Source organism: Apis dorsata, unplaced genomic scaffold, assembly GCF_000469605.1.
Source record: "Apis dorsata unplaced genomic scaffold, Apis dorsata 1.3 scaffold_1241, whole genome shotgun sequence".
Classification (NCBI taxonomy): Eukaryota; Metazoa; Arthropoda; class Insecta; order Hymenoptera; family Apidae; genus Apis; species Apis dorsata.
Window position 1 is genome coordinate 21492 of NW_006264338.1, and position 11048 is coordinate 32539.

Below are 11048 nucleotides of genomic sequence, written 5' to 3' on the forward strand. Positions count from 1 at the left end.
ATTTTCACAGAGAATAAAGATAATTGTGTTTTATAAACATATGAAAAAGTAAATTAGTATATTTTACATAATATTTTTTTTATTTTCTGTGAAAATAATATATAAATAAAATATTAATTAAATTAATTTAATAATAATAATAATATTTAATATTAATAATTTAATAATATAGTAATATTTAATATTTAATTAATATTTAATTTTTTAATATTACTTTAATTTTTTAATATTACTTTTAAATTTTATAATTTCTTTTGCATACATTTTGTTTTTTAAATAATATTTAATTCCATTTTTATATAAATAAACATCGATTTTTTATAAATGTTTTAAAAAATTATTTAAGTTCATTATAATATTAAGAAGATAGTTATTTATTAAGTTAATTTATTTTTAATTAGAATTATAGATTAATTTGTTTGATTTTATAATTTGGATTATAATTATAAAATATTTAAAAATTAAATTTATTATTGCATATTTATGAAAATTACAATTTTTATGCAAAAGTAATAAATATTTATATTTAAGAAAAAAATTTAATTGTGAATAATATTTATTTAACAATTCTATAACTAACAACTATTAATAATTTCTGAATTTCTTTTTTTATTTTTATAATACACAATTTTTTAAATAATATATACATGTATAAATACATAAACATTTTTTCAATACATATAAGAAAATTATATATTAAACATATAATCAAGAAATATACATATTTTTTTCAAATATACATATTTGAATGAAAATACATTTTTTACAAAAATAAAAAAATCTTGATTTTTATATGTAAGAATAATTAAATTTTTTCATATTAAATTATACAAAAAAATTCATAAAAAATACATCTTTATAAATGTTATAATATATATAACATTAGTGTCATTAATTTTAAATTATAGGAAAATGTATTTTTAAGATAGAAGCTTAATTTTATTAATACTTTTATCAATACCTTAATTTTTTCTTGATGAAGTTTTTTAGAAAATAAATTTAAGATATGAAAAATTATTATTATAAAAAATTGTATATTATATATATTGCATTTTAAAATATAAATGAAAATTAAAGAACTAAATAAATAAGAAGTTCAAAAAAACAAAATTAAATTTGTAAAGAATATATTTTTCGTAAAATTGTTGTTATTTCGTAATACGTAATCGAAGTAAGTTAGCACCTAAAAAAAATATAGGATTTAATAAGCCAACAAATACAAACACATAGTCAAGTTACGATTCTTATAATTGGCTGAATCACATTATCACATCTATTAACTATTACCAATAGCATATATTAGTATATGTTACATTTGATGAGATTATACATATAAGTGATTTACTGCCCGCACCCTCCAACTGCCAATTTAAATAACGTACTTACTTAAGTATAGTACTTACAGATCATTCATGCTTTATATGTGAAACAATTAACCTCTAATATCTTATAATAAATTATTTTTCAATAATAAAAAGGAAATAATTAAGAATTATATATTGATTGTAAGTAGACAAATAGTATATTTTTAAGAAAAAAGCTGTTGCAAATAAGTGTACAAGTAATTATAGACAAGTAATATATTATTTTAAAGTGAGCTTTTTATCAATATTGTCAATATGGAAGTAAAATGTAACCAATCAACAGTTGTTGAAAAAAAAAAATGGTCTATTGAGAAATTTCTGGCTGAATGTAATTTATCAGAAAAAGATGGTAATTTGAATTATGCAAATTTTCATTCAATTTGTGTTATGCTTTTTTATCCAAATGAAATCAAACAAGATGAATGGAGGATTCGAGAGATATTTTGTTCATTTGATCTAAACAAAGATGGTATATTGCAGCAACAAGAGTGGAAAACGTAATTATAATTTATCTTTTTTATACGTAACAAATCAAACAAACAATATTTTAATTGCATATAGTCCTGGAGAATTACGTAATGGGCTTGCTGTTAAAAATGTGAGCATATATATATAAATACAGTACTAGTGTTGTAAGTAAAGTTGATCTATAATATGTAACTTTAATTTCAATTCCAAATTCTAAATACTACAGAAAATTGGATCCATAATTAGTCATACAATATATTATCAAAATTCAATTAATGAAATGAAGCAGTGTTTCAAATTTGCAAGTGTATTGTTTTTTTTTATTTTATTATTATTATTATTTTTATTATTTTTATTAATTTCAAATAATCAAAATATCAATTTATATTGATTTAAGATTATTTCTGAATACTTATTTTCATGATGAATTGTATCTGTTTATTACCAAACTGGAATTATATAAGCACATGAAAACTGAATATGGAAAATATGATAAATTCAACAAACTTTTTTATTCATTAATTCTTGGTTAATAATTTGATTTTAAATTTCTGATTTAAAGAGATGGGCATATTTTTTTATGATTTAGAATTTGGGATTGATGCTAAAACATATAAGACTGAAATAATGAAAATAATATCATTAGGAGTTAAGATTTAAATTTATCTTAAATTTATCTTGATACAATGATATATTTTATATAATATAGTTTTTACATTACACAAAAAATAGTAATTATCATGATAAAATATATGAGATAATTTTAAGTATCTAGAATAAAATTTTCAATTCAAATTTTCAATCAGAATTTTTTGTATCAATATTGCAATTTTAACGAATTAAATATAATCATATAATTTATTTGATTTATTAAACAGATTCTGTGATTGGTTACGAGTGATACTTGAACCTGTAGATGCACTTTTGATTATAGACGTTCAAAATGATTTTATTGATGGATCTTTAGCCCTTCGTGCTTGTGAAGCCAAACAGGATGGAGTTGATGTAGTGGAACCAATTAATTATTTATTAAAAAATGGATTTTTCGATAAAATTATTTATTCGTTAGATTGGCATCCAGAAAATCATATCAGTTTTTATGAAAATTTACATTTACGAGAATTACATCCAGATTCAAAGGTATAAAAAAGTTAAAATTTATAATTTTATTGCAATAAAATTGAATATTTTTCTTGAACAAAATAGATAAAAAATTATACAAATCAACATTTGTTGTATTATGACAAGAATATTTAAAATTAAAATTATTGTTTGATCATTTCGATATTAATTTTAAATGTGTAAAAATTTTCGTTTTATTTTTAAATTAAAAATAATTTACAAATATTACATATATTCTTTTTGTTTCGTAAAATAAAAATTATTTAAATATTTTTTAAGAAAAAAAATGTCATTCTTCTTTTTTTTAAGAAAAAAAAATATCATTCTTCTTTTTTTTAAGAAAAAAAAAATGTCATTCTTCAAACAAAATATTTTTAATTATGTATAAGGTAACAAAAGACAATGCCAAGCCATTTGATACAGTGGTTTTTGCGGATCCTTATTCGGAACAGATATTATGGCCTAAGCATTGTGTAATGAATACATGGGGATCTCAATTGCACAAAAATCTTTTGATTACACCTAATTCTGTGCAGGTATTTTAAATCATTTTCAGAGCGAAAAATTTAAATTTAAATTTTATAAAAAAAAATGCGTTGACTATAATTAACTTCGTTTTTTAGGTACGTAAAGGTCAAAATTCAGATATGGAAGCTTATTCCGTATTTTACGATAATAATGATAAAGAAACAATGGAACTGCAAAAAATTCTAAATGAATTAGGTGCGACACGGATCTTCGTATGTGGCCTCGCTTATGATGTTTGTATAAAATTTACATGTTTAGACGGACTTCAATTAGGCCATGCTTTGGCTGTTATTGATGATTGTTGTCGTGGTGTTTCGGTACCTAATATTGAAAAAACTAAAAAACTAATCTATGAGAATGGAGGACTTATCACTAATAGTCACGATGTTCTTGAAATGATAAACAAGGGAAAACGAAGCCTTATTATGAGTCATAAAATTGCAAAAGCAATGATTTGTTGCCATGCAGAAAATTGTATGAATTAATATCGTACAATTAATATACACATATATCCTGTTTCAGAAACAGGACTTGTATATAATACAATATTGTAAATGGTTCGTTAAAAACGCTTTAAATTTTTTAAAATATTTATTAGATTTATTTTATTAAGATTCTTTTCTTATACTTATTAATCATTCCTAGTTCATTGTACTTAATTATTAAATTTTATTATAAGTTTTATTATTTAATAATAACTTGTATTATTAAATAATCGATACTTATATCGAAATAATAGTAATAATGATATAATAATTATATCATTGTATAAATTAATTTCAATATTAATTGAACTTAACATGCAGTACTTATATATGTATATATTTGATATTATATTAAGTATATTGTGTTTATTTTATTTTTATATACATGTATTATATTTTTTAACATTATTAAATATGAATTTTTGAAATCAAATAAATATATATGCAATAAATACAATGAATTATTAAACGTTATTAGATATTAGTTATTACATTTAATGCTATTCGTTCAACATTTTTGCAGTTTTCTCAATTTTTTTTGCTGAATCATCATCTTTTGTCAATTTACAAGCATATTTGTGTCTTGCGCCACAATCATCACTTTGATAAGAGTACAATCTAGATGTAGAATTGTAAGATAATTTTAAACATCTAAAAATGCATTAAGTAAAAAAAAGAAATAAATATTTATCTAAATTGAACTTACAATATTTTAAAATTAAATTTTCATTAATAATTATTAATCATTAAATGTATTTTTTAAATTTATAATTTTTGATATTAAAAAATAATCTTACCTGCCATCACCAGGAACAGTGTATTTAGTATTTTGATAAACTGGTTTTGCACTACTAGCCCAGATCCAAAGAAGACCTGGATTTAATCCTCCTGTCCAAAAGGTTTTACCTTTTAATTTAGAATTCGTTTGTAAATTAACTATTACGTCGTGTTTTTCATTATTAGTATCAAATTCTAATAATTGGCCGCCCATTCCTCGACAAAGACTTGCTGACGACTTCCAATCGAATTCACGATTGCTAAAGTGATAGCAATTCTGGCCGATTTTGGAATAATTACTGGGACAGGATTCTAAGGATGATAAAGAATTTTTGCAAAGATGAGAATCAATTACTATAAATTAAAATTTTATAAAATAAGAAATGAGAAAAATTTAAAACTTGCCTTTTTTGTTGATATTTCCAGAAATTACATAATACAGAAGTTCTTCTGCTCTTTTAAGACGATTTTCTAAAAAATCTACTCTGTAGACAAGTTTCTCTATCGCACCTTTATATCACAGAAGATAATTTATATAATTTTAAATAGGAAAATAATTATTCTATTATCCATTTCTTTATTATAATTTTACCAAGTAAATAGAGATCTGTTTCAGAGACTTCTCGTTTGTTTGGCATCGATATTTTGCTTGTAACGGTTAAGCTTTTATCTCCCAATTTCATCACTTTCGACATTCTGGTTATTTTTGAATCGGAAATAGTCCAGTTTTCTAGAATTTCACCCCATATTCCTAATGGTTCAATCATTGAAACGTTAAGTGAATTTATAGCGGATACCGAATATAAATTATCTAAAAATATGAATAATCTTATTAAAAGATATATATTTTTATATAAAGAATTTAATCCTTTTCGTATACCTGGAATTTCCATAATACATAATTGAAAGAATAACATGGAAAGTAAGCAAAAAGATAGTTTATGTTTCATGGTACACCTGAAAATAAGGAGAAATTCGATTGCGAAGCAGAGATATCTTTAACTTTCTTTAAGAAAGTTTAGAATGATCGATAGATCATTCAAATCGTTTCTTCAATGTTTTTTTAAATATTCTAATTAATATTCAGTTGCTAATAATTATATTCCTTTAAATATTCTTAACACCTTAATTTGATATTCCTTTCATTTATTATAAAAAGTATATAAATGTAAATGATTATATTTTTACAGACAACTCGGATGAATTATCAAATTAATTATTATTTACAAAATTAATTTAAGAAAAAAAAAATATATCAGGAAAGATACAATACAGCGATAAAAGATTAAGATGCATTACGTACGTATATATCTATAAAATAAAGACGACCTCTTAATTGTTATCATACCACATTCATTTCTTCTTGAATATTGCTCAGTTGCTCGATCCACTTTCGTTCATGAGCGAAGTAAGACTATCGAGAGTCGAGGTTCGTACGAGACACTTTCTCTCTCTCCTCTTCGAAAAAATGAGTCACTTTCTTTATTAAATTTGGCCGTTACGTTTCACGCTTTTGCGCGATTCGTCCTCATAGTCAAAATTTCTTCCCTTCTCGTTCATTTAAAATTTTAATCAAATCAAAACTTACTTTGATTATCTTCTCGAAAATTTTAGAAATTTTAGAATCATATATATTATATTAAATTACACAACTCGAAAAATAAGAATAACACATAAGAAGAGTTCGTAAAAGTATCGTTCTACTGACACGATTCTTCGGATGAAACGAAATTTTATCTTCTTGACAAGTGATCGTCGAGTTAAATGTAAATTAAAAAAACTTCGTCATTTCTTAATTTTTTGTATTTCTTTAATAAAACAACTATGAATAATAAAGAACGTATTTGCATTATCATTCGATGCATTATCTCCAACTAATATACATTTTATATGTACATTGATTTAAAATTCGTTATAATCTGGCAACGATACAGAACATTTTAACATTTGTCTGCTTATTAAAGGAATTTATTTATTCAAATAACCTATCGATGAATATTTTCTCGTTCGATGGTATAATAAATTGGAACCATTTTCTCTTTCAGTCTTTCTCGTTTCATGATTAAAAATACACGGTAAGATTAAGTCGTTCGTTCCCGATCTGACTGTTTCTGGACATTGTTTCCGCCGTTACTTCCACGCTATCCACTGTCTGAAACAAGAAAAGAAAATAATAATAATAAACCATAACGATAAGTCGTATTAATCGTGCACAATTGCTTGTCGAAATACATAATACATATAATAATACATTTGTTATAATTATATATAATACATATATAATATATATATATATATATATATATATATATATATTTTCGTAAAATAGAAAGGCATACCCTGTCATCGTCGTCCCAGGATAATTTTTTAACTCTCTGTGAAACGGAGCAAGCAGGCCACGCGGGCAACGCCAACGAATCTGGAACATCTCCGGAATAATTGGAGGATTGGCAAGAGCTAGCGTTCAAGTTTGTTTTCGCGCTTAAGTCATTCATGTTTTGTACTAGACCACCGACGTTAGGTATGTTGGAGGTTGCAGACAAACCTGGAGGATTTGGCGCCGGGGCTATCTTGTGTCTCGCGTAAACAGGTATTTGTCTGGCTGACGTTACACCTAATTTGTACAAAAACGAATAATATAAAATGATTCCAATCATTGATTGAACGAACAATTATTTCTTTATAATTATTTATTTACTTTTAATCGTGGCATTATAATTCCTCGCTCCGAAAACAGGATTTTCAACATCGCCACTGTCGTTATTCGCCGTCTGAGATTCGCCATTGATGCTATCATTGACGATCTCTCGATCGACACGATCCATTTCCTCTGAATCGTCCCCGGCCTCCTCCTCCCCGTTCTCCTCGATATTGTGCGCATCCTCGGCACGAGTTCCTCTTCGAGGACCAACTTCCAGAGCGTCCTGGAGCATGTTTGCCCCGAGCACTTGCGGTGTCGGGCTCAGGGCAGAGGGGACCGGCGATTTTTCTCGATAACCGGTCCCGACCGAGCTCACGGACCCGCTCGTCTTTGGTCTTTTGCTTTTACATGAAAAATGTGGGAAAAAAAATGTAGAAAAATTTGGGAAGAAAGAAATGCAAGTTACATTAAAGGTTTTTCTTTTAATTTAAAGACATTACTTACTTTTTGTATATGTACAATATCAAAACAAGTATTATAACACCAAGGAGACCCAAAACAGCGCCGAAAACGGCGACAAGGAGGACGCTGCTTCCCAACCAGGCGGGTGCGGCTCTCGCGGCTATCGGCAAGGATCCGCTATTCGGCACGTGCACGATTACCGGGATCATGCTGGATCTTGAGAGAGAGAGAGAGAGAGAGAGAAGAAAATTGGAAGGAATTATAAATTTGAATTACGAAGTGCGGATAAAATTAATTTTATTCATTGACTGTTTGTTCAATAACCTGGGGGGGCGGCCAGAATCGGAAGCCACGGCCACTAATCTGGCCAAGGAACCGTTAACCGTTGCTACCGATCTGAGAATTAATTCTCCATTGTCACGTATCTCGAAAGATCTGAATTACAATTGATTTTATTTCATTATTTATTTCATCAATATTAAAATCATTACGAGGAAATACATCATAATACGTAATTTGCTGTATATATGTATATATATATATATATATATTGTTGTCATACCTTGCATCTGGACCTCTAAGAGATAAACTAATTTTGTCGTCTCTGTCACCATCGGCAGCTTCTAACTTTCCTGAAAAATATTAAAGATATTAATTCGTGAAAAAAGAAATGTAAAAGTAGGAGAGAAAATTGGCTCACCGACAATGGATCCTTCTCTCGATGTCGCTGCGTGGAATTCGTATCTAGGATGACGAAACCGAGGTTCCCATTCGTTCACATCCTCGACAGAAACGTTCACGCGTGAAGTGTCGTTCTGTTATTGTACAACGTGTATACAAATATCCTTGCATTATTTCCAATTCCAAAATTTAATTATTATCGTTTTCGTTAAATTTTTACTCTCTAAAATGTAATTTTGAACGGCCGATTTTCAAGAATTTTGAAAAAATAAAAGAAAAGAAATTGTACACGCACGTGATGGCCGTCGGTAACGCGAACCAGAAAACTGTGCTGTACCCTCCTCTCGTAATCCAGAGTACCCTTCAAAATCAATTCGCCGGAATTGGTTATGGAGAATCTCTCGAGATCTTCAATTGCCCCCACCAGCCAAAATCTTAAATTCTGAAAATAGTTGAAAAAAAGAAGAAAATTCGTGGGAAGAGAGGAATTGTTAATCGATCCTGATCTTAAAAAAAGAAAAATCTGACTTACGGAATCTAATTTATTCACCCCTGTCGTTAACAGAACACTTCCCGGAGGAGTGTTTTCTGGGATAGTGGTTTGATGATCCCTTCGTATAAATTTGACAGGTAATCTTCCACCTAATTTATAATAATGTAATAATAATTATGTGTTTATAATAGTTAAATAATTTGTTATAATTTATAATAATGATGATTTATAATAATGAAAATTCAAAGAAATAGAAGAGATTATCTTCACCAGCGGTGGGTTCCACGTTCCAATCTGTCTCCCGAGAAACAACTATGGTGGAAAGAGCGTATTTATCCGGATTGTCCAATTGCGTAGCCTGGAAACAAAACAGAGATAAGAAATTTATACGTAACATTGAAGTTTAATTTATTAAAGAATTTGTATTGCGAGGATGTTTGCCTTGACGACGATCGTTGCTGGGGACAAGAGTTCGTGTTCGTATAACGGCCGTGTTATGGCAACCTCGGCTGTTTCCGGATTCAGGGTGAGAAATGGAAGAATACCTCCTTGAATCGTGTACTTGACGGGAGCGTTAATTCCTACGTCTTGATCCATCGCTTTTATCGCCATTGGATCTACCTTCAGTGTTTTTCTCTGGGAAAAAAGAAAAAAAGTGAGATATCTTAACTTGATTATTATTTTAATCAATTTTTAATCCATCGCGCTTTTTCGCTCGACCAAATCAATAACTCGAGACCGATTTTCCGATTATGTTCGAATTTTTTAACTCGAAATAATTTCACCTCATCTTTATTTTTATGTAAAGAGAGAAAATTTGTCGAATATTAAACTCTGTATATTGTTGTTTCGCTCGATATTTTATAAAGATCGCTGAAATCCATCACTAACTAAAATGTCTTTTATTCTTCTCATCTTTTAAGAGTAAACCTTGTATAATATAATTTACTATCTATTATCCTTATTTTTTACATCTCTTACTTCATCTCTATCTTCATCATTGCTTTCCTTCCTTCTATCGTCAATTTTTTTACGAACAGAATAGCAATTTCGTCGAATTCAATAATGAAAAATCATCAAAATTCAAAAACTTTGAAGGTAATATTCCTATTGCCAGGACCAATGTCGAAAATGTCCGATCTAATTTGAAATAAAAAAATTTATCTATTCGACAATATATTATTCTACATTTCATAAGATTATATGTAAAGAATTTAGAAATCAATTCACAAAGCGATATTCTAAAAAAATCGATCATAAATAAATATTGTCGCTGATCGAATTCGAGCGCAAAGGGTTAATAATAATAATAATAATAGTAATAAAAATTGTGTACCGTTTTAATGTTTCGAGGAACGAGAATTTTGTATTGGTCACTTTGAAAGGCAGGATTTTGGTCATCCGCGTCGATGACATTGACGTAAAGTGTCGTAGCGGATGATTTTGGCGGGTTACCTTGATCCTAGGCGACATTAGATTACATTTTAATAAAGTTCATCAATCGTCTTTAAGAGACGATTCAAAAACGATTAATGGCTCACTTGTGCGCGTATATCTACAGAGAAATTGGCGAGTGTTTCGTAATCCAGTGGTTTCCTTAGGACCAGAGTACCTTCCAAAGCGTTTACGAACACGAAATAATCCTAAAAAAAAAAGAAAAAAAAATGAAAGATCTCTTTCATTCAAAGGATCAAAAGAACGAAAAATGGTACCGAGTGTGGTCCAGGCAAAACTGCATACTGTACGGTAGAAAATGGTCCCGGTTGATCCGCATCCACGGCTCTTACACCTTGAAGAACCCTCGTACCCACCACTGTGACCTATTTCAATATTACAATATTCATCAATAATTTCAAAGAAGAAAAAATATATATATAATAATATATATATAAATATTATAAATAAATAAATAAATAAATATATATATATATGTAATATACGGCTCTTGCACCTTGAAGAACCCTCATACTCACCATATATAATAATCATCAATAACTACAAAAAAAAAATATAAATATCTTATATAT

General features: G+C 27.6%; 3 protein-coding genes across 6 annotated transcripts in view; 1 reads left to right on the plus strand and 2 right to left on the minus strand.

Annotated features, from left to right (window-relative positions):
- Positions 1-1423: 1423 nt before the first annotated feature.
- On the plus strand, positions 1424-4421 carry LOC102673398 (nicotinamidase-like). The gene is made up of 5 exons (XM_006625051.2): positions 1424-1505; positions 1595-1861; positions 2711-2972; positions 3344-3490; positions 3578-4421. The coding sequence occupies exons 2-5, from the start codon at positions 1620-1622 to the stop codon at positions 3965-3967; spliced, it is 1041 nt and encodes a 346-aa protein (XP_006625114.1). The 5' UTR covers positions 1424-1505; positions 1595-1619; the 3' UTR covers positions 3968-4421.
- LOC102673704 (oxidized low-density lipoprotein receptor 1) lies at positions 4394-6266 on the minus strand. Of its 2 annotated transcripts, none has more exons than XM_006625054.2 (6): positions 6093-6266; positions 5625-5701; positions 5337-5555; positions 5150-5254; positions 4765-5056; positions 4394-4618 (listed from the first exon to the last, which is right to left on the minus strand). In XM_006625054.2, the coding sequence occupies exons 1-6, from the start codon at positions 6095-6097 to the stop codon at positions 4468-4470; spliced, it is 849 nt and encodes a 282-aa protein (XP_006625117.1). In that variant the 5' UTR covers positions 6098-6266; the 3' UTR covers positions 4394-4467. The 2 variants fall into 2 exon arrangements, with proteins under 2 accessions (XP_006625117.1, XP_006625118.1); XM_006625055.2 differs by having other exon boundaries at positions 6048-6266.
- Positions 6267-6531: 265 nt separating this feature from the next.
- Positions 6532-11048, minus strand: part of LOC102673924 (protocadherin Fat 4) — a 7055-nt gene continuing 2538 nt past the window's right edge. For all 3 annotated transcript variants that reach the window (XM_006625056.2, XM_031514839.1, XM_006625057.2), the window contains 14 exons: positions 10734-10841; positions 10563-10664; positions 10358-10483; positions 9463-9657; positions 9292-9379; positions 9061-9170; positions 8824-8970; positions 8548-8662; positions 8410-8479; positions 8172-8282; positions 7890-8063; positions 7443-7786; positions 7084-7358; positions 6532-6896 (listed from right to left, as the gene is read on the minus strand). In XM_006625056.2, the coding sequence (XP_006625119.1) occupies positions 6807-6896; positions 7084-7358; positions 7443-7786; positions 7890-8063; positions 8172-8282; positions 8410-8479; positions 8548-8662; positions 8824-8970; positions 9061-9170; positions 9292-9379; positions 9463-9657; positions 10358-10483; positions 10563-10664; positions 10734-10841 (2055 nt within the window). In that variant the 3' untranslated portion in view covers positions 6532-6806. The remainder of the gene's footprint in view (positions 6897-7083; positions 7359-7442; positions 7787-7889; positions 8064-8171; positions 8283-8409; positions 8480-8547; positions 8663-8823; positions 8971-9060; positions 9171-9291; positions 9380-9462; positions 9658-10357; positions 10484-10562; positions 10665-10733; positions 10842-11048) is intronic.